A 24,450-nucleotide genomic window follows, 5' to 3' on the forward strand; every position below is an offset into this window, starting at 1 on the left:
CAAATGTGCCCTAAGGGATCATGGTGAAAGTATCTCTCGTAGTGGAAGAACCTCTCGTGGTGCAGATCATCTCGTGGTGGCCGCACATCTCGTGGTGGCGGAACATATCGTGGCGGCGGAACCTCTATTCATGGGCATGAATTTTATGTATTTTCGGTTTGTTATGGATGATGTATTTTAAGTATTTTCGGTTTGTTATGAATGATGTATTTTAATATTTTCAGATTGTTATGAATAATGCAATTCAGAAATATTGCTTCGTGAAGTCGCGGTGTCACACTCAACCGGAGGCTTTTTAAACTTCGCAACCACCGTTTTATCCACGGGAACGTCATCTTCCCACCGAAAATATTTGCACCCACCATTTGCCTATAGAAATAAGAAATAATAATTAAGTTTTTTTAAAGTATAATATGTAGACAATGTGATTAAACTTTATAAAAAAATGCAAAAAAACTTTACATCGGTCGCTTATGACGGCCCGGATTGTCTGGGGTCCTTGATGTTTTGAGCTGACAATAATAACTGCACTTACAAACATCGCGTTCTACAACATATATTTGTATTCCGGAGTCTTGAGACATGACTTTTAGGGGGCTAAAGTATGAAAAAGAGTGAAAATGGAGGAGATGAAGGAATGGAGAAGTGTGAAAAATGGATGTTCTGCCCTAGTTGTAATGACTCCTTTGACGCGGGAATTTCTGCGTTAAAGGACTTAACTAAATCGTTACGGTTAAATTAAAAATTCCTATGTTAAAAGTACTTTGCCAACCACTTTTTTTTTTTTTTTTTTGGTTACTTTGTTTTTTCTTGGGGCATTTAGGTTCAGGACTCCTTCAAAGATACGAGTGTGGAAGACATGAAATACGGGCCCCCGCAGTGCTAAGAAATTGAAAAAACGAAGGGAATCATAATAGAAGGATCTAGAAACCCTAACAAAAGCTACTATATAAGCTCGCTACTCTTTCTACTAGTCCTGCCTTGTTTTTTCACTCTAGGAAAATCTCTCCTCTCTGTTCGCTTCGCCTATACAAATCGTATTAGCGAAAAAAACATCACAAAACAATGGCGGAAGCAGAGACGTTTGCTTTTCAAGCAGAGATTAACCAGCTATTGAGTCTTATTATCAACACTTTTTATAGCAACAAAGAGATCTTTCTTCGTGAACTCATTAGTAATTCTTCTGATGTGAGTATTCCTTCCTATCTCTCTTAGGGACAATATAGACATACTTGTGTTTAATTGTGAATACCTAAATATGTAACCAATGTTCATGTCTAGGTGATTCTATATTTTTATTACATGTATATTCAATTGTTTAGTAAAGCGAAAGTTACTTGATGAATTTAACTAGGGTTTGGACATAAATTTAGCTACAATGTGAATGTCTTAGGGTTATAACTTAGATTTTCTCTACTTTTAAATGTATTTACTCTAAATATGTCCCCGATGTTCATGTCTAGGTGGTTTGATTTAAATGTATTTACTCTAAATATGATATATGATTTGGTGTCAATTAGATGTAACGAAACAAACAATTACGAGAGCATTATAGGTCTATTTATGTTATGTTTGGAGACTCTATAGGGTAATGGTTTAGGGTTTTTGTGCTTTTAAATGTGAATGCAGTATGTATGTAACCAATGTTCATGTCTAGGCGGTTTGATTTATATGTCAGATGTATGATATATGATTTGGTATTAATTTTTTTTTTTTGTAAAGCAAAAGTTTGCTGGTTAATTTAGTGTTGTAGCAAGACGTACGGATTATTTTTTCATACACGCGCACCGAAACAAACACTCACAGGCAGTATAGGCTTATTTATGTTTCCTTTGGATTCTATATAGAATATTGACTTAGGATTTTTGTGCTTTCAAATGTGACTGCGCTAAATATGTAACCAATTTTCATGTCTAGGTTATTTGATTTATTATATCTGATGTATGATATATTATATCTAGGCATAGTTATATTTCCTATATAGACTATATAGGGTTATGATTTAGGATTTTTGTGCTTTTAAATGTGAATATCCCAAGTATGTAGCCAATGTTCATGTGTAGGTGGTTCGATTTATATGTCAGATGTATGACATGTATGTAACCAATGTTCAATGTCTAGGTGGTTTATATAAGAGGTATGACATATGATTTGGTGTTGATTGTTTTGTAAAGCGAAAGTTAGCTGATGAATTTAGTGGTTGCAGCATGACATACAGATTATTTTTCCCCTTGAAAACAATTAGCACGTATCTGTCTGTGTTTCAACATACAGGAAATATAAATAGGTGTGAGCTTTGTGAACTTGGTTATCTGAAATATAAATAGGCGTGAACTTTGTGAACTTGGTTATCTGAAATATAAATAGGCGTGAACTTTGTGAACTTGGTTATCTGAAATATAAATAGGTGTGAGCCTTCATTATCTGATTGCATGCCTTGGTTTACTTTGGGCTAGATGCTGAATGCACAATAATGCTGGTTCTGTTATTCCTGAAGCTGAATGTCGATCTAGGGTTTTGTGGATGACTACGCCTCGTGCAAAACACTAGACAATGTTATTGGCATGTAGAAGTTCTGCAAGAAAATCAAATATTGTAAAATTTGTTGGTAGTTTCGAGAGTTGGAGTTGTGATACTTGCACATAAAGGAGAGCTTCTTAATCAAAGAAGCAATTTTATTGTTACAGGCTTTCTGTTCCGAGTTCAATTAGTGTCATTTGCTTAATGATATCAGTTAGTAAATTCCAGTTATGGTCCCCAAATTAGTCAAACTTATGGTAGTTTTGGAGATTCTTTGAATCAGTTGTGGTTGTCTATGTCATTGTATTATCATCAGATATTTTGGGTAACGAAGTATCTAATTATTATTTGGGTATAAATTGCAGGCACTGGACAAGATCCGCTTTGAGAGTTTGACTGATAAGAGCAAGCTCGATGCTCAGCCAGAACTTTTCATCCATATCATTCCGGACAAGACCAACAATACCCTCACTCTCATTGACAGTGGTATTGGTATGACAAAGGCTGGTAAGTTGAGGATACCTCATGGAAGCTTTGCTTCTTTTACTTGACGGTCTACTCATTTTATCTAATTTGACTGCTAAATACTGATCTTATTTGTTTCATTTGCAGATTTGGTAAACAACCTTGGTACAATTGCTAGGTCTGGTACCAAGGAATTTATGGAGGCACTTGCTGCTGGTGCTGACGTAAGCATGATTGGTCAATTTGGTGTTGGTTTCTACTCGGCTTACTTGGTTGCTGAAAGGGTGGTTGTGACCACAAAGCACAATGATGATGAACAATACGTTTGGGAATCTCAAGCTGGTGGTTCATTCACCGTTACAAGAGATACATCTGGTGAGAACCTTGGCAGGGGTACAAAAATTACCCTCTTCCTCAAGGAGGATCAGCTTGAGTACCTTGAAGAGCGAAGGCTCAAGGATCTGATTAAGAAGCATTCTGAGTTCATCAGTTATCCAATCTCTCTCTGGGTTGAGAAGACCATAGAAAAGGAAATCTCTGATGACGAGGATGAAGAGGAGAAGAAAGACGAGGAAGGAAAGGTAGAGGAGGTTGATGAAGAAAAGGAGAAAGAAGAGAAGAAAAAGAAGAAGATTAAGGAAGTCTCTAATGAGTGGTCATTGGTGAATAAGCAGAAGCCCATCTGGATGAGGAAGCCTGAGGAGATCACCAAGGAAGAGTATGCTGCATTCTACAAGAGCCTGACAAATGATTGGGAAGAGCATTTGGCTGTGAAGCACTTTTCCGTGGAGGGTCAGCTGGAGTTCAAGGCTGTTCTTTTTGTTCCAAAGAGGGCTCCTTTTGACCTCTTTGACACCAAGAAGAAGCCCAACAACATCAAGCTGTATGTTCGTCGTGTCTTCATCATGGATAACTGTGAAGATTTGATTCCTGAATATTTGAGCTTTGTGAAGGGTATTGTGGATTCTGAGGACCTTCCCCTCAACATCTCCAGAGAGATGTTGCAGCAGAACAAGATCCTGAAGGTTATTCGCAAGAACTTGGTGAAGAAGTGCATTGAGCTGTTCTTTGAAATTGCTGAAAACAAAGAAGACTATGACAAGTTCTACGAGGCCTTCTCAAAGAACCTCAAACTCGGTATCCATGAAGATACACAGAATAGGTCTAAGTTTGCTCAACTGTTGAGATACCACTCCACAAAAAGTGGTGATGAGATGACCAGCTTGAAGGACTATGTAACCAGGATGAAAGAAGGCCAGAATGACATTTATTACATTACTGGTGAGAGCAAGAAGGCTGTTGAGAACTCGCCCTTCCTTGAGAAGCTGAAGAAGAAGGGTTATGAGGTTCTTTACATGGTTGATGCTATTGATGAGTATTCAGTTGGTCAACTGAAGGAATTTGAGGGTAAGAAGCTTGTTTCTGCTACCAAGGAAGGCCTCAAGCTAGATGAGACTGAAGATGAGAAGAAAAGGCAGGAAGAACTAAAGGTGAAGTTTGAAGGCCTTTGCAAGGTGATTAAGGATGTTCTAGGCGACAAGGTTGAGAAAGTGGTCGTCTCTGACCGTGTTGTGGATTCTCCTTGCTGTTTGGTTACTGGAGAATATGGTTGGACTGCCAACATGGAGAGGATTATGAAGGCACAAGCTCTTAGGGATTCCAGCATGGCTGGATACATGTCCAGCAAGAAGACCATGGAGATCAATCCTGAGAATGCCATCATGGATGAGCTCAGGAAGAGAGCTGATGCTGACAAGAATGACAAGTCCGTTAAGGATTTGGTTCTATTGTTGTTTGAGACTGCTCTTCTCACCTCGGGTTTCAGCCTTGACGAGCCCAACACCTTTGGTAACAGAATTCACAGGATGTTGAAACTTGGTCTGAGTATTGATGAGGATAGCGGAGATGCGGAGACTGACATGCCACCATTGGAGGATACTGAAGCTGATGCCGAGGGCAGCAAGATGGAGGAAGTTGACTAAATCTAAGACACTTCTCTTGATAATCAGCCCTTTAGCCCCAGTAGTTTTTAGGTTTTTACTTTGCTCCACCAGCAGGGCATGATATCATTAAGTTTGTGTTGTTTCTTAGACGTTAAAATTTAGGGTATTATTCATGGCTCATTTTGTTGTGACGTTTGCCTAAATGCTTTCTGCACCGTTGATGCCTGAATTCTCTGCCTTATTTTTAGATATCACCATGCTTTATAGGATTGGACGCGACAGAGTGATGTCAGCCTGTCTGTTCATTACTCCAGAAGATAGTTTTTGTTCTGTTTAATTGTCAATTATCGCGACTTGATTGGAGTTTATACCCACTTTAATTCTTGATTCCACCAATATGGCTGTTCCTTTTCGACTTGCAAGTTTAGCAACTACTAGAATTCTATTCCTATCAGTTATACAGGCGTTAGAAGTGAATAGCTGGTTGGCCGTCAAAAAAAAAAAATTCTACTCCCTCTAAGATCCTAGAGATTTTAAGACACTATATAAGCATAATGTACAAACTGGAAAGTTGATTATGCCAAGATTAATCTAATTTTTTGTGTATTCTGATAGGTATGGCAGTTTCACTATAATTTATAATCCAACTAATCCATCAAATAATGAACGCCCTAAGAAACACGTAATAGCATGCAGAAACGGATGTCAACGAAGTTTGCTAAATCACATTTTATAAATTGGGTAGTTGTCTGGTGATAGTTAAATGATCATTCAGCAATTAAATTGCAAAATTAACAAAATTAACGGGGCTTTACATGCAATTCATTAAGTGGGAAATGAATACAGTGGGCAAGTTTCCACAAACCCAAGTCAACAATGCTACATGCTAGCATCGACTGACTACTTCTCCAAATGATTAAAAAGCCAGTGACTACGCCAAGGTAAAAGAATCTAATGATTTAACTTTTGTCTTAAGAAAATACAACATGCAGGTTCAGACTTATCGTAATATGATAGCATCTCATAATTTATTGAAAATGAATTCCGAGCTTTTTTTGTGGGGAGTGGGTAAGCCTGATAACTAGTCCGGTTGGACCGGTTTCCCGGTTCACGGTCTACCGGTGATTTTTTACTACTCTGTTTGTATTTTTGGGACCGGTTAACCGGAACCGGCCGGTTAAAACCGGATAACCGGTCAAAAAAAAAATATTTTTTAAAAATCTGTCGGTTGGCTGACTGGGCTGGACCGTTGGGCAATGGTCCATTTGCAAAAATGGCCGTTGCCAATGGCTCCAAACTCTCCTTTTGGCCCCCCAACCCCCCATTTTTTTTTACTTTAAACGATCCCCCACCCCTATATAAACCTCTCTCCATTTCCAATTTTAATTCACATCAATTCACTCTTCTCTTTCTCTCAATTTCTCTCAATTATAGCTATTTTGCAACAATTAGCCACTTTAAATTTCTCTCAATTAAATATTATAAAGTTTTATTCCAGTTTCAATTATTAATTTTGCAATTATAAAAAAAAATTGTTGGTGGAGTTGGTGATTTTGCAACAATCCGAAGTAGCTCCAAAGCTTTGGTGGATTTGCAATTCTAGCCGCTTTCACTTTGGTGGAAATTAGTCCGGCAATTTGGTACATTCGTTCCAACTCTATTTTTATTTTCCACTATTTAATTTACGCAATATAATTTTTTGCAATTTATTTTCTTGTGATTTAAATTAATTCTATTTAATAATGTCGAAGAGATTCAGACGTGGTTCCGGTAGTAGTGATATTGTTAGGGGTGGGTTTAATGAGGAAACATTTGTGAACGAAACACCTAATTTAGGTATTGATATTAGTGGAAATAATCCACTTTTAGATCATGAGGTAATGCAACAACACTATACCAGAACTTTTAATGAATTGATGATGATGATGAAACACAAGCCCCCGAAAATCCATAGGAGATACAGGTCCTGCCCAATCACATACACAAGACAAACCACCAAGAACTCGTAGGCCAACTGCTAGAATTTGGAAATTTATGACTAAAGATAAGGAAAGACAAACAGCTACATGTAATTTATGTAGACAAGAATTTGTTTTTAGGCAACAAACTAGTAAGGATGGTGGAATGGGTTCACTAACGGGTCATATCAGAGGTAAACATAAGGAAATTTGGGGAGAGAAAACGGGTTCAAATGTAGGGGGTATTCAAATGACAATAGACCCACGAACCGGTAAAATTTTTAGCTATGACAAGAACAAAAAGCGTGTAAAAATAACTAAAATGGTAGCTTATGATTGTTTACCATTTTCCTTTCCTTCGGGTTTGAGGTTTGTTACTTATATTCAATGTTGTTACAATCCAATGTTTGAGGGTATTCCTAGAAGCACTTGTAGAGCGGATATTATAGATTTATATAAAAAATATAGATTTTATTTGCACCATGTATTTAATTCTTTAAATTGTAGTGTTTCTCTTACCGCCGATTTGGGTCTTAGTCTTAACAAGTTAGATTTTTTTGCTATTACATGTCATCGAGTTGATGATAATTGGGTGATGCAAAAAAGAATTATAGCTTTTTTATATGATGAAAGGAAAGGTCGTCATGACGGAAATTTTTTAGCAGATTCAATGTCAACTATTATGATTTTTTTTAACATTTATAAAAAACACTTTGTATTGCTTTAGATAATGCTTCTAATAATACAAAGGCAGTTGGTCTTTTAAAAAGGGAATTAAACCCTCCGCTAAAAAATATTTTCATGTGAGATGTAGTTGTCACATTTTAAACTTGATTGTTAGAGATGGTCTTGACTATTTTGAAGATTCTATTCAAAAAGTTAGAAATGCGATTGCTTTTGTTTTTTGTAATGCTAATAGGCAAAAAATGAGAGATTTTAAGAATTCTTGTGTGCAAAATGGACTTAGAGCTAGGAAAATTCAAGTAGAAGTTGACACTACGTGGAACTACACTTACATAATGTTACAACAAGCATATGATTATAGGATTCCCATACAACAAGTTCACAACCATTTTAATACGGATAGTGATGATTGGTTAAATATTACCGATTGGGAAGATGTTAAGGAATGTATTGAACTGTTACAAGATTTTTATAATGCAACTCTTGTTTTTTCTAGACAATTCTATCTAACGGTAATCAAAATTTTAGCTTACTTAGCGGAAATGGCTAGAGTTTTACATGAATATAAAGATAAATCCGGTTATCAAGCGGCTATTTTTAATATGACTACAAAATTTAAGAAGTATTGTTTTCCCATCCCAACTTTATTTATATTGGGTTCTCTTTTAAATCCTTGTTTTAAAATGTCCTATACTAGAGCATTGGTTGGTCAAATTTATAACTATTTAGAAATTGACGAGGAAGTTGAACCATCTTTAGAACAAGCCAAGCTCGCGATTGATGCTGAGTTTAAAAAAGTTTTTAGTCATTATTCTAATTTGAAAGAAAGTGCTACACCCGTTGCTCCACGCCCTAATACTTCTCAAAGTAGCAAAAAAGGCTTGTCGAATTTAAAAGTTTTACATTCACATCCAACTCCTTCTTATAATGCAAAATTTGATGAATATCACCTTCATTTGATGCAGCCAAATGTGGATATCAACCAACTAGATGATTTGGACGTCTTAGCATGGTGGAAGAGATACAAGGTGAATCATCCGATACTTTCAAGAATGACTCGAGATATCCTTACGGTTCAAATATCAACCGTGGCTTCAGAAAGTGTATTTAGCCAAGGAAGACAACAAATTAGAGACCATAGACACTCATTATCCGGATTTAGCTTGCAAGTACTAGTTTGCATTCACGATTGGATTAGATCGGAGCAACGCAACCAAAACTCAAAAGCGGTGGAAGGCAAAGAGGAAGAGATTGAAGATTTGATAGCAAGTGGAATAGACTAAATGGTAGACTATGAAGATATCTCAATGACCGAATATGATATGGCGAATATTAGCCAAATGATTGACACTTTTTGATTTTATTATTCTACTACTTTTTTGCAACTCATGTATTATTTGCAAGTTAAAAAAAAACTACAACTTGTAAATAAATGTTATCCATGAATGAATAAAATATATAGCTCATTGAGCTTTCTTCTATTTACTTGTGTTCATAATTTTACTTATATTAAGTTAGGAATATACCTAAAATATACTAAAAATATACTTATAATATACATCTACTTAAATTAAAAAATAGAAAGTTATATACTTGAAAAATAACTAAAATATACTTATAATATAAATATACTTAAGTTATAAAATAGGTATTTATAAACTTAGAAAAAACTTAAGCTATAAATAACTTAAGTTATAATACATATAACTTATATATATAACTTAAACATATATATTTATTTAAATTATAATACATATAAGTTAAGTTTTTTCTCATAGTTAAGTATTTATAAGTTAAGTTTTTTCTAAATTTGTAAATTTCTATTTTATAACTTAAGTATATTTATATTATAAGTATATTTTAGGTATATGTAGCTAAGTTAAGCATATAACTTAATATATATACATATATGCTATTAGTAAGTAAATATATAAACTTTACTTATAAACTTATATAACATATATAAATATATCTAAAATACACTAAGAGATACTATAATATACATATACTATACAAAAAATTAAAAAAAAAAAGGATTTTTTTGCAGTTTGAACCGGCCGGTTCCGGTTTCCAAGATTGGAACCGGTTAACCGGAACCGGTGACCGGTTCTGGTTCCGGTTTTTTGACCGGAAACCGGCCGGTTTTATAACCGGTTGCCGGTCCCAACCGGTTAGCGGGCTTAGGAGTGGGTTATTCAATTAAACTTCTCAACCCCAAGATACCATCAGTCTAACGGATAAGTGAGTCAGCAACAAGATAATAATCTCCTCTCCTAAAACTTGGCTCAACGCCTCAGCCAAGCCAAATAGTGGGGTGATGAGTTCCCCACAATACTATGGGCCTACTGAATGACCGTTTGTGCTTCAACGGACGAAATTCTTACACAGTTTATGGAGAAGAACTTTTGCTTCCTGTTGAAGTCGTATACCCAACCTAGATGCACTTGGGGAAGAGAGGAACCAAACAAAGAAGGAACCAGATAAAGAAGCAACAACAACAGAGCTAGACTTCGTTGATGAGCGAAGTGAACAAGCGTATGTCCAGATCGCAACGTACAAATAACACTACTAGAAAAACTCAATTTACATTGGAATAAAAATTCCTAATTTCTAAAAAATTTACCTATATATACGATTTTCCCAAGTAAATCCACAAGTAAATTTAGAGCCAAATTATTACTTGCTGATTTATTTGGAATAATAATTCCCAAGTATCATTTTCGTAGGTAATTCTGCACGTAAATAATCAAAAATATAAAAAATATCGTTTCCTCTATGAACTCGTAGGAAAATCCCCATGTAATGGTTCTTGCGGATTTACCTAGGGATTATTTCGTGGGGAGTTACCTGGGGATTGTATTATTTGGAAAATTATTTGGGGATTTCGTTGTTGTGAATTTATCTGGAGATTATTTCTTGGGAATTTACACGGAGATTTTATCACATAGGGAATTACTTGGGAATTTTGTTCCAGCGAATTTAGCTGGGGATTATTTTGTTGAGGATTTACCTGGAGATTTTATTTCCTAAGGAATTATTTGGGGATTTTGTTGCTGCGAATTTAGCTAGAGATTATTTCTAGGGGATTTACCTGGATTTTTGTTACCTAGAGAATCACTTGGGGATATTATTGTTGTGAATTTTGCTGGGGATTATTCCATGGAGTTTTACCTAGGAATTTTATTACCTAAGAAATAATTTGGGGATTTTACTGATGAGAACTTAGCTGTGAATTATTCATTAGAGATATAAATAAGAGTATATAATTTTTAAAAGTTACAAAAATTAGTGATTGTATGAAAATTAAATAATTTACAATTTACCTCCAAATAGTGAAAGTTAATATTCAAATAACATTCTTCGATATTGATTTCATCTATTTTATATTTATTGATTACTTATACATAAGTTTAGTTAAATGTTGATTCCATATGAAAATCAAAGATGTTATATTTGTTTGGATTGAACATGTCAGTAGCCATGTTATGGTTGGTATTACGATTCTTTTCGGCATATGGTACTACCTTCTAGTCCTATTTCATGTGACACATTTTCTATTTTCATCTCATCTGTCTAATAAAAAATATTACATTTCTATATTTTAGAAGTTATTTAGTTCTGAACTTCTCACTTGACCCTTAATGAAATGATTCCTAACCACATAAGGGAAGAAGGGAAGAGAGTAATTCGATAACAAAATAATTATCATATTTTTATTTTTTTTGATAATTAATAATTTCATATGATTGATATAAAGTGATATAACAAAGCAGAAATGATCACATATCGCATTATTTGGCTAATATCATTAAAAATATGATTGATATAAAATGATATAACAAAACTAAGAAACGATTACATCTCACATTTTTCGATTAATATCATTAAATATATACTAAATTTTGTATAATTAAAATTATATGTTTAGCTTTTAAATCAAAAAAAGAAAAGAAAAAAGAATAAGTTGCATTTATTATTAAAATGATGTAATTGATTTTTAACTGTATTTCCTACTTGATATGTTATTTTTTCATATGCGTTTAAAATATTATTTTACTAATATGCTAAGTCTATATATTAAGTAAACACTTATAAATAATTATCACTTAAGTATCAAGTATTATTTTGATTCTATTTCCAAACACCATCTTAATTAACATGTAAATTATTAATATTATTAGAGTAACTTAAATTTTGTTTATATTGCTAGAATTGGGAAATAATATTAGCAATTACGTAAATGAGGTACAATATATTTAATCAGAGGCGAATCTAGGATTTGAATGTAGCAAGTGCCGCAATTTTCTTCAAAGTACATCTTGTTAGGAACGTGTATTTGGATTGGATCCATCTCTTTTTAGTTTATTCGTGTCAACTTAATAGGCGTTTTTTAATTTGCAAATATGAAATTACATCTCAAAAATCAAGAAACGAACATAATTAGCATCTTAAACAAGGAATGACACCCATTAACAACAAAAGTAAAATTAACATTTTCACCAAGGGACTTGTATCTCTTGTATATTAAAAAATGAATTTGCACAAGTAAAATAATATCTTCAATAAGGAAATTACACCAATCAAAATAAGAAAAATAATAGAAAAACTCTTCAATAGGTAGATACACCCCATAAGTAAATGTAAAATTAGATAAACTACAAGTTCTTAAATAAATCGTAAATTTCATGTTTTTTCTAGGCAGTGCTTATGAAATTTCCATCACAATTTAACTATTAAAGTAATTTAAATTGAATTTAACAATTATATAATAGCAAAAATTTTTATAATACACTCCCTTCGTCCATTTTTATTTGTCCATTATACTAAAAATATATGTCCACTTTTACTTGTAAGTTATACAGTTTGAAAAACCAAGACATAATTTACCATTTTATACCTATTTTACCCTTATTATTAAGTACTCCAATTCATTTTTTTTGTTGCTTATTAAGAGTGTCCCAAGTCAAATCACAAGTAAACATTGACGGAGGGAGTAATAAACAAAAGAAATTATAAAAAAAAACAAAAATTGAATTTGATTTCAATCCAAAATTCCCATTGAGACCCAAGTTTTTCAATTTAAATACTCACATATTTGAGATTAAGAGAAATGCTTAATTTAAGGGATTTTGAAGTTTCTAATTTGTGTATTCTTGCTAGAGATCACAGATAAAATAATAGAAAAAAGAAAAGACAATATAAATAATAAAAAGATAAATAGAAAATTAGGAGAGCCGAAAAGGGAATTACTGGAACAAAGCAAGTTAAAAAGCACAAAGAAAAACACGAGTCGAAAAATGTTCAAGATAGATTCAAACTTGTGTCTACCAGCCGTGACACTTTTGTGTAATTTAAGATTGAGGGTGGCAGGATCAAATATTTAACCTAATTTAAGCAAATTATAACATAAGTATATAAAATTTATGGGGTGCCATGCCACCCCCACCCCTTAGGTGCATCCGCCCCTGTATATAATGAAGGCATTTCTCATATAAACGGAAATTTTAATGTGGTACTCAAGAGTCTCAAGACAATATCTTATTCTTACGAAAAATGATGGTAGTGCACTCCGTGGCACATCGGCTACAAACATACTCGTTGAGCAATTTATATTCGTAAATGGCAATAGAGGTGCCGCACAGTTGCACGGGTGAGTCTCCATTACACTTCCGACATTGGGAATCTTCAATTTATATTTGTAAAATAATATAATATATATAATATAATAAATAAAAATAACTAAAATTGTAGCAGCAGTTGTGTGTTAGTCATAATCCATCCATTGTTACGGTAATAACCTGTTTGGCCAAACTTCTAAAATCAACTTATTTTGAAAAGTGTTCTTTAAAAAAATACTTTTTGTGAGAAATAGTTTGTGTTTGGCCAAATAATTTAAAAAACACTTTTGAGCAGCAATTAGCGTTTGTCCAAGTTTTTAAAAAGTGTTTTTAAGTGTATTTTTCTCAAAAATGCTTTTCAAAAAAGTGCTTCTAGGGAAAAGCTACTTTTTTTAGCTTTTGAAAAATTGCTTCTGCTACTCCCCAAAAGTACTTATTTTCTCACAAAAGCTTGGCCAAACACCTCACTTTTTTAAAATAAGTACTTTTTGAAAAAAATAAGTACTTTTGGAGAAAAATAAGCTTAGCCAAACAGGCTATAAATTTGAGTTGAGATATGAATATGAATATATAAATAATGGATAGGGCAAGAATAAGCATTTGATAATGTTGGAGGACTGTGATGAGAAATGAAAATATGTTGAATATATTTTTATTTTTTATCTAAAAAGTCTTTTAGATTTAATTGAATTTTTTCATGAGGATTTACCTACGGATTTTTTCCGATAAAATTTGCAAGAAAATTCCTCATTTTACAATTTTTTCCCAAAAGTTTCTTGCGAATTTTTTATATTCCTTGCGGAAATATCCGCAAGTAAATACATGCGGATTTAAAAACCCCATATAATTTACCTAGGGAAATATAAATTTACATGTAATAATTACCCACAAAAGTTTTTCCTTCAAATTTTCTTTCGCAGGAAAATCTCCATGAAATTGACTTACCTGCAGATTTTGTTGTATAATCCCCAAGAAAATCTCTATGTATTTCGCATTTTTCTAGTAGTGTAAAAAATTTGCTCCATACTAAAATGATGGACGCACTCAAATTTCAAATGAGGAAACAGGGTCCTTGGGCACGTATTTTCGAACATACAGAACCCAACCTTTAGAAGGCCAATTAGGAAGGCCCGTACCAGATCATAAAGCAGTCAAACAATGTGCGTACAGACTCCGAAGACCGAACGACATGGAACTTCAAAGAAGTTGGAATGTCAAGTAACTGAAATGATAATATTAATGAGGTAACTGCTGAGTTATATAAATTATTTATTTCTTGTATATTCGTATAATTTTGCAAGAAACTCAAAGCACCAATGAGAAGACACATGCCCAATGATGGAGCCAAATTTTTTGTTAAGGGGTTAAAAAATATAAAGAAGTAAACATATGAAAAAGTTAAGGGGGTTCAATATCTACGATATGTTATAATTTTAACCTAGTATATATAGTATAACTTTTCGAGAATTCGGATGAACCCCCTGAGCCCTCACTAGCTCCGCCCCTGCACATGCCGCCAAAACAGACCATCTTGGTGGTCTTATAGCGCTAGAATAAATGGTTGGACAACAGATCTTGTGAGTGTACTAAATTGGGGGCCTCCTACATACATTAATAGACAAGGATTTTAAATACAAATGCAATACATGACCAACTGCCATTTAGCAAAATATTTGACTGTAGTGTTAATGTGTTGGAATTAACTGAAAATATCCGGTTAATTGATGTAAACCGGATGATATCGGGAGAAAATTCTCTAGCTCTAAAATCTGACTATCTCCCTCCCATAATCCTTTTATACTATCTAGGTTGCGTGTGAGGGTAGCATGCGTCGTGAGAGGTATCATATTGATAACTTATGCTTTTTCGTGTTTTGATGATTGCTAAACATATTTGAGGAACCAGATAGGGACTAGATACGATCAGGTCCCTTACAACTCTACAACTGTAAAACTGCTACACTAGACTGACAGCAGTGTAGCAGCACAGCTGCAGTTTGCTAGAGGCCAAAACTACATGAAATGTCTCTTTCACATCATCTCACATGCTTCCCTATATAAACAACATGTTACAAGTGTAACCCTAACACTTTACAAATCAAAAATCATATATTTCAAAGTGCCAGCTACCACTGTTCTCCAGGTGCTCGCAAAGAACAAAGCTTCAACAAACACAAGGACCAGATCCCAACACTGAATATGTATTAAGTTCTTAGGTTTGTTAAGTCTGTATTTCGTTCTTTGTTTGTACTCCTATGCTACTTTCAAGAAGTGTCATTGTAGGATAGATTGTCAACCTTTTCAGTTTTACTTGGCTAGAGTTAGTCAAGGTGTGTTATTTGTAATTAAGTTATTGTAAAGGTCTTAAATAGAGTTTATGTAAGGGGGAAGGGATTAAGAGTTTAATTCCTAGGTTGCAATAGGTTGTAATCTAAAAGTTGCTTAGTTTTAGTGAAGTTCGGGAAATTCTACTCCGGCAGGTCGTGGTTTTCAATCCCTTGAGCAATGAGTTTTCCACGTAAATATCTTGTGTTATTTACTTTTCGTTTTACTCGAGGGAACAAATAGAGAATCTAGTTTTCTATACTATTTGGTGGACTTATATATTCTATCAATTGGTATCAGAGCAGGTTCTTTCTAAAAGGTTAACACCTAGAAAAGATCTTTCTAATGCCTGCTCCACCGATCCTAGAGGAAGGAAAATCTAGCACAAGTCTACCAAGATTCAATGGAAAATATTACGGGTGGTGGAAGACAGGGATGCATGACTACCTCATGGCTGAGGATTCTGAGTTGTGGAACATCATCTGTGATGGTCCTTTTGTTCCTATGAAGAAAGATGATGCTGGCATTGCAATGGTCCCTAAGATGAGGAAGGAGTACAATGAGACCGACAGGAAAGCTGTTGAAAAGAATTACAGAGACATGAAAATACTTGTCTGCTTTATTGGAGCTAATGAGTACAATCGTATCTCGTCATGTCAGCCTGCGAAGGAGATTTAGGCTGCTCTTCAAACTGCTCATGAGGGAAAAAGTCAGGTAAAGCAATCTAAAATAGACATGCTTACCACAGAGTATGAACTCTTTAAGATGAAGAATAGTGAATCTGTTGATGAGATACATACCAGATTCACCTCCATAATCAATGAACTCCATTCGCTTGGTGAAATCATTCCTATCAACAAACTGGTTCGTAAGCTACTTAGTGTTTTGCCTAGTTCATGGGAAATCAAAGTCAATGATATTTCTGAAGCCAAGGACTTAAAATAAGATCGGGAAAGAAGGGGGCCAAAGAAAGAAAGGAACCCGGTTCTCGAAGCTCCTTCTAAAAGTGACTCTAGTGATGATGAGTCAGACATGGCTTATCTTACTGGAAGGTTTCAAAAAATGATACGGAAAATTGTGGTTTCCAAAGAAAGGGAAACACAAGCAAAAATCATAGAGGAAATGATTGTTGTCACAAATGTAGGAAACATGGATATTTCATCAGAGATTGCCCTCTTCACAAGCAGGACTACTACAAGAACAACACTGAAAAGACTGCAAAAGGAACCAGGTCACTGACATGAAAATCAAAAGAAGAGAATTTTCTAATAACTTGGTGAAACAGCATCTGGCGGCGTGGGGAGACTCCTCAAGTGAATGTGAAGATGAAGATGATCAAGGAGATGCTTCCTTGATGGTTGTTGATGATGGTCCATCGAGATATGAATCAATCTTTGCACTCATGGATAAATCTGATGCTGACGACGATAATGAAGAGGATGAGGTAAATTTTCTAGATGTCCAGAAGAACTTGAAAAATTACTCTTAAAAAAAAATTAATGTCATTAGAAAATGTTATTAATTGATGCATTTCATAGTCTCATTGAAGAAAAGAGTGCTCTAGCTAAAGAAATTGGTAATTAGAACAAGAGAGGGATGACATGGTAGTGCCTGTTGTAGATTTTAATGAACAGGTTGACAAAGTAACTAGAGAAAATTCCTTGCTAAAATATCAAATGAAAAATGGATGGACACTCCCTCTAAAGGAGAAGAGTAGGCTAGTAAGATCCAGTTTGAGCTTGAGAGAACCAAAATGAGTCTTATTACTGAGTTAGAAAAAAATAAGCAGCTTCAAGAAAATTTGAAAATAGTAAAAATTAAGCTTGATAAGTCACTTCAGTGGACCTAGTCCTATAACGTAATTGCTTATATGTACAAGAGCAATGGAGGAGGCCGGCAAGGCATTGGGTTTCAAAAGGCCAAAATCCCCTATAATCCCCACAACAAATAGGTCACTACGACTGAAAATTGGTTGTGCACTCACTGTGCTCAGACTAGACATTATAAAGAAACATGCAAAACCAAATTTTAGTCTCTACAGAAAAATAAGAATTTCATTGGAAAGAAATTCATAGTTGAGGGACTTGGTCCCCGGAAAAAAGAAAATTGTCTTACCTGCATAGACTAAAAGAAGCTTAATTCACCCGTTTTACCATTATAAGGGATCCAAGTTGGTTTGGGTTCCTAAGTCTAATCAGTGATTCTGTTTGCAAGCTGGAGTGAGAGGAGGCAGTAAAAGATGGTACATGGATAGTGGCTGGTCGAAGCATATGACTGGAAGAATGGATAATTTCCTCTCACTCAAGGCCTTCCAAGGAGGGAGTGTGTCTTTTGGAAATGGCAAGAAAGGATATATTCTTGGTGTTGGCAAAACTGACAAGACACTCTCTCATGCAATTGAAAATGTGTACTACATAAGTGGTTTGAAGTATAGCTTGTTGAGTGTGTCTCAAATCTGTGATAAGGGAAATAAAGTAAAAGTCTTGTCATGTTCCTGCACTGTCAGCAACATCAAATCTGGTGACGTGGTGTTAATAGCAAAAAGGTTCAAGAATATCTATGTGGCAGATTTTGATTCATTAAATGATTGTGATTTGACATGCCTCAGTGGCATGGATGATGATGCTGAACTATGGCATACATGGCTGGGACATGCAAGTTTTTCTATGCTGAACAAGCTTATTGTGAAGGACCTTGTCTGTGGGCTGCTGATGTGCCGCAGATTCGAGGCACATTTGACGCTTTTTTACTATGAATTTTGATTGTTTTCAAGTAAGTCTGGTTCTCGTTAATATGTTTGGTTGTGTTTTAGGAAAACAATGGCCCAAAAGCACAAAGCAAAGAACAACAGAAAAATTGGCCAGAAATGAAGAATCGACGGTCCGTCGATCAGCTGACGAACCGTCCTTTGAATCGTCGATAAGCTCGATTTTCTAGTGATGACAAAGTTGAAGACGACAAAGGACAGAGGTATCGACGAAGCGTCGAACTGATCGACGGTTCGTCGTTTGTGTCGTCAAACAGGATCTCTCACCAAAAGAAGAAAAAGACGGAATACTCGACGGAGCATCGAACTAGTCGACGACACCGTCGAATGTAACACAGTACTGAAGGTACAAAGGACGGAACACTCGACGGATCGTCGAACGATCGACGGTCCGTCGATCTTGCTATCGGGGGCACTTTTGTCAGTTTTCTGCTTTGCGTTTTTGGAGCCTATTTAAAGAACATTTTAGGTTTTTCTTTCCATTCAGATTTTATTGTACTCAACTAAAAAGTCCCATTGGTGGGTGAGCATTGAATACTCCCCTTTTGGAGCCTAGTGAAGACACAAGATTCTATATTCCATCATCTTTATTGCATTTGTAAGCTTTATGTCTCATTTATTGCTTACTACTTTTGAGACCATAATGTGTGAGTAGTCTCTTTAATAAAAGTTGTGGACCCAAATGATGGGTGCTATGTAATGGGTATCTAACATTGTATATATATATATAATGGGTTGTGATGTATTTTATTATTTCTCATATTCATTGTTCTATAAGTGGTTTCAAACACTTCTTCATGCACAAACCCTAGTTTATTTGGAAAGATGAACTAGGGTGTGATTTGAGATAATATAACATGGACTCGGGGCGTTAACCCTCGTTTAATGAACTCGCTTAGGAATAAGATGAGTTCTACTTGGCATATTTAATCAACCTTATTTATAACATTTCTGCATTTGGGAAAATCATGAAAAGAAATACTTTCTAACTATTAGAAAATATTAGAAAGTGTGTTAGAGATTAAGTGCATACATAACCGCGACCCATTAGAAATATATCATATTGACACCCATAACATAACGTCTAATCATTGCGGGGACACAACTTTGGTTCTCCAAATCCAAACAAATCTCAAACAGTTCAAAATAGAAAATACAAACCAAATCTCCTTTTTAAAATATTCGGAATAGGATTAAAGCCTTTAAAGACTAGTATCGCATACAATTAGTATCCTTTTCTCTCCATATTCCCTATGGGATTCGACCTCAACCTTGTTTGGGTTACTATTTTTGACAACGTCCGCTTTACGCCATTAATAGGTGTAATTTGAGCGTATCAAATTTTGGGGCCGTTGCCGGGGAATACGGTTTAGAAATTATTGATTGTTGTGTACTCTTCTTTAAAACTTTTTCTATTCCATCACACCTCGTTTGCTGTTGTGGTGAACCAGGTGAACATGGCAGGAAGATCGAATCGGAATCAAGGAAACCAAGGTGGACTCCAAGTGAACCCACCTGCACCAGAAGAGGATGATGATGAAAATATATTTGCGGAATTCATCAATGAAGCTGATTATGCTTCTGCTGTGGTTCCTCCTAGAACTGGAAATGCTACCTTCAAAATTGATAATTCTATCTATCAGCTGCTGAAACTTGAAGGTTATTTCTGAAATTCTTCGGAGGATTGTCCACTTCGACATTTGAAGAACTTCTTGCATGTATGTGCTCAACAATCCCAAGGTGCTGTTTCTGCCGATGCACTTCGGTTAAGGGTCTTCAAATATTCCTTGGCTGGTCAAGCCAGGGAATGGTATGAAAAGCTCCCCAGCAATTCTATTCATACCTGGAACGAGTTAGCTAATACATTTTTGAAGAAATGGTTCCCTCCAAGCAAAAAGGATGAGCTTCGGGATAAGATCTTTGAGTTCAAACAACTTCCGAGGGAACAATTATATTCAGCATGGGAGCGTTTCAAGTATTATCTAGCTCAATCTCCAACTCACGGATTTCCAGATGCTATTCTCACGGAGAAATTCTACAAGGGCTTAGATACAATGAATCAGATTGCTGTCAATACTGCCGCAGGAGGATGCTTCATGGACAAGTCATTTATCGTTATCACCCGTTTGCTTGATAAGCTCACCACCCACAATCAAGCTTGGCACTTGAGTGATAGCGAAGTCATGTCATATGGTAGTCCCTCTGCTGCCACGGTGGCCAAAGAAAATCATGAGCGAGATCATGCTTTTGCTCAGTTGCAAACCACCGTGGATTTGTTATCAAAGAGACTTACGGAGAAAGAATCTAAAAGTGTGAATGTTGTCGAAGAGATGCCACCTCATACCCTCGGAATGTACTAAGTCTCGGAGGAAGCTTATCTAGAGGGGCAACCACAACGTGAGGATGCTAATTATATCGATCACTCTCAAGGGGGTTATCAAAAGCAATGGAGACCTCAACCACAAGGCAACCAATATAGCCGAAATGAATATGGTGGTTCGGATAGGAGGGATTACAACAACAACAATTATGGTAATCGGAATCCCAATGCCTAACAACAATTATGGTAATCGAAATCCCAATGCCTAACAACAATTATGGTAATCGGAATCCCAATGCCTATGTTCCACCAAAGGGCCGCACGTCTAACTCTCAGAATTGGCGAGAAGGTCTGTCCAATGATCAAGGGACTTCTCGAATGGAATCTATGCTTGAAAAGATACTGGACAACCATCATAAGAGTGACAAGAAGATGGAGAATTTGACCGAAGTGGTAGGCTCTCACACCGCTTCAATTCATAAACTGGAGTCACAAATGCGAGATCTTTCTCGTGAGAAACATCCACCGCAAAGAGGGGGCCTTCCTAGCGACACAGTTCCGAACCCAAGGGGTAGTGGAGGCGACCAAATTGCCTCATGCAAAGCTATTTCCACTAGAAGCGGAAAGATCCTTGACGCGGTAAATCAGAAAGTGGTTGAACCTATCAATGTCGAGCAAATTATTGATGAGGTCGTTGAAGAAGAGGTTGAAGAAGAAATAGAGGCACCAATTGAAGTGCCTATTATTGTTGAGGAAGAGAAGGAAGTGCACCCTAATGTTCAAAAGGGTGACGAGGAGCCAAGTGTTGTAAAAGCTACCGGTGAGAGCTTTCAAAAGAGCAAGGTCACAGGGGCAATTAAACCCTTGACTCAATCATATAAGTCTCCTCCCCCGTTACCACAAAGATTGATGAAAAGAACGGAGGATGCCAAGTGCCAACGTTTCTACGACCAATTGAAAGGGTTGTCAATGAATATCCCACTCCTAGACGCATTCCAAGAAATGACGGGATTCGCTAAATACTTGAAAGATTTGTTGACGAAGAAAAGGCCAATCAAGCATGATACGGTGGGAGTCACCCACCGTGTGAGTTCTATTATTTTGTTATCAAATGTTGAGAAGAAGGGAGATCCCGGGGCTTTCACTATCCCCTGCACCATCGATCATCATGATTTTTCTCTTGCTTTATGTGACAATGGAGCTAGTATTAATTTGATGCCACTAGAAATATATAAGCAAGCTGGTTTGGGAACACCTAGACCAACGAGCATGCGTCTCCAGATGGCCGATAGAACCATCAAAAGACCGGTAGGGGTTGTTGATGACATCCTTGTTAAAGTGGGGGATTTCTTATTACCGGCAGATTTTGTCATCCTTGATTGTGGGGTTGACAAAGAAGTCCCAATTATCTTGGGAAGACCATTTCTTGCCACCGGGAGAGCCCTAATGGACTCGGAAAAGAATGAAATAAAATTCCGGGTCAATGATGAAGAGGTAACCTTCCAAGCTAGCAAGGGGTTAAAATTACCTAGTGCTTATGAGAGCATTTCGGTCATTGATTCATTCGATGTGATAGACGAAGCGGTGGAGCATCAGTTAGAGGAGGAGCACTTTGACGAGACACTTTCGGCTATTTTGGTGAACTTCGAGGCGGATAACATGCAGGGGTATATTGAAACAGTTAATTCTCTCATTGGCCGGGGTTCATACTCTTATGAGCCGAAGAAACTATCTCTTGATCTTGATAAAAGAACAACTCCTCCGGCTAAGCCTTCGATTATTGAGCCTCTAAAACTTGAGCTCAAGCTACTTCCTTCTCATTTGAAGTATGCTTTTCTTGGCCCAGATAATACTTTACCGGTTATTCTCTCATATTTGTTGAGTGAGGAACAAACTCAAAAGGTGCTTGAAGTGTTGCGGGCTTATCGAAGATCTATTGGATGGACTATTACGGATATTAGGGGAATTCCCTCCGGTATTTGTGAACATAGAATCGAGCTTGAGGAGAATAGTTCATCAAGTGTAGAGCATCAAAGGAGGCTAAACCCTCATATGCAAGAAGTGGTCAAGAAAGAGATAATCAAATGGTTGGATGCGGGTGTTGTATACCCAATTGCAAATATTCCATGGGTTAGTCCGGTGCAATATGTGCCAAAGAAGGGGGGCATCACTGTTGTCCCTAACTCCAAGAATGAGTTGATTCCTACAAGGACAGTCACCGGATGGAGAGTGTGTATGGAATACAGAAAGCTAAACACCGCAACGTGTAAACACCACTCCCCTATGCCTTTTATTGATCAAATGCTTGATCGGCTAGCTGGAAGAGCTTATTATTGCTTTTTGGATGGGTACTCGGGGTACAATCAAATCAACATTGCATTAGAGGACCAGGAGAAGACCACTTTCACTTGTCCTTATGACACTTTTTCTTTCAGCCGCATGCCTTTCGGCTTATGCAATGCCCCAACTACTTTCCAATGGTGTATGATGTCTATTTTCTCAGATATGGTGGAAGATTTCTTGGAAGTATTCATGGATGATTTTTCTGTTGTTGGTGACTCCTTTGACGAATGTCTCACCAATCTCGGTAAGGTGTTGAAGCGGTGTGAAGAAACCAACCTTGTACTTAATTGGGAGAAATGTCATTTCATGGTGACAGAAGGGATTGTACTGGGCCATAAGATTTTCGAGAAGGGCATTGAGGTAGATCAAGCAAAAGTTGATGTCATAGCCAAGCTGCCTCCACCAATCTCTGTCAAAGGGGTTCGCAGTTTCTTGGGACATGCCGGTTTCTATCGGTGATTCATCAAAGATTTCTCCAAGATCGCCAACCCGATGTGTAAGCTTCTTGAAAAAGAAGCTAAGTTTGCATTTGATGAGAAATGCCTTAAGGCATTTAATGAGTTGAAGGAAATGATCACCTCTACTTTAATTATTGTATCTCCGGATTGGTCAATGCCATTTGAGCTCATGTGTGATGCAAGCGGATTTGCTATTGGTGCGGTGCTTGGGCAAAGGCACAACAAAATCATGCACCTAATTTATTATGCTAGCATGACCCTCAATGGAGCTCAAATGAATTATACCGTCACCGAGCAAGAGCTTCTAGCCATTGTCTATGCGTTTGAGAAGTTCCGGGCCTATCTACTTGGATCCAAAGTGATTGTCCATACGGATCATGCGGCTTTGAGATACTTGATGACAAAGAAAGATGCAAGCCAAGGTTGATTCATTGGGTCTTGTTGTTGCAAGAGTTTGACTTTGAGGTCAAAGATCGAAAAGGTTGTGAAAACCAAGTTGCAGATTATCTGTCTAGACTTGAGGAAGCTGGGAGACCAAGTGGAAATCTTGAGTTAAATGATGTTTTCCCTGATGAGCTGCTCTTGGCTGTATCTTGTGAGGTTGCCCCTTGGTACGCAGATATCACCAACTTCTTGGTGACAGGTCTTATCCCCGACGATGTCAAGGCTTACCATAAGAAGAAATTCTTGAGAGATAGTCGTCAATACTATTGGGATGAGCCCTATTTATTCCGCACTTGTGCCGACAACATCATTCGGCGATGTGTGGCCGAATTTGAGGCCATGGAAATCCTGAAAGCTTGCCATGACTCTCCCGTGGGGGGTCATCACAGTGGGAACCGCACAGCAGCTAAAGTGCTTGAATGTGGCTATTATTGGCCCACTATTTATCATGATGGAAATTTGATGGTGAAATCTTGTGACCAATGTCAACGCCAAGGATCAATTGGGAAGAAGCACGAAATGCCAATGAATTTTGTCATGGAGGTTGAACTATTCGATGTGTGGGGCATCAACTTTATAGGCCCCTTTGTAAGTTCTCGTGGCATG

The 24,450-nt window shown here is 36.5% G+C and overlaps 2 protein-coding genes and 1 non-coding gene across 3 annotated transcripts; 2 read left to right on the top strand and 1 right to left on the bottom strand.

Annotated features, from left to right (window-relative positions):
* The first annotated feature begins 853 nt into the window (after positions 1 to 853).
* Positions 854 to 5,157, top strand: LOC132636281 (heat shock cognate protein 80-like). The gene is made up of 3 exons (XM_060353063.1): positions 854 to 1,188; positions 2,886 to 3,027; positions 3,133 to 5,157. Exons 1-3 carry the CDS (start codon positions 1,066 to 1,068, stop codon positions 4,965 to 4,967), a joined length of 2,100 nt encoding a protein of 699 aa, XP_060209046.1. The 5' UTR covers positions 854 to 1,065; the 3' UTR covers positions 4,968 to 5,157.
* Positions 5,158 to 15,962: 10,805 nt separating this feature from the next.
* On the top strand, positions 15,963 to 16,457 carry LOC132637709 (uncharacterized). Its single transcript, XM_060354761.1, has 2 exons — positions 15,963 to 16,155; positions 16,261 to 16,457. Exons 1-2 carry the CDS (start codon positions 15,963 to 15,965, stop codon positions 16,455 to 16,457), a joined length of 390 nt encoding a protein of 129 aa, XP_060210744.1.
* A 3,724-nt stretch (positions 16,458 to 20,181) lies between these two features.
* LOC132638926 (small nucleolar RNA R71) lies at positions 20,182 to 20,287 on the bottom strand. Its single transcript, XR_009581983.1, has one exon. It is a non-coding gene; the product is annotated as a small nucleolar RNA R71 (small nucleolar RNA).
* Positions 20,288 to 24,450: the final 4,163 nt, after the last annotated feature.

Source organism: Lycium barbarum, chromosome 4, assembly GCF_019175385.1.
Source record: "Lycium barbarum isolate Lr01 chromosome 4, ASM1917538v2, whole genome shotgun sequence".
NCBI lineage: Eukaryota > Viridiplantae > Streptophyta > Magnoliopsida > Solanales > Solanaceae > Lycium > Lycium barbarum.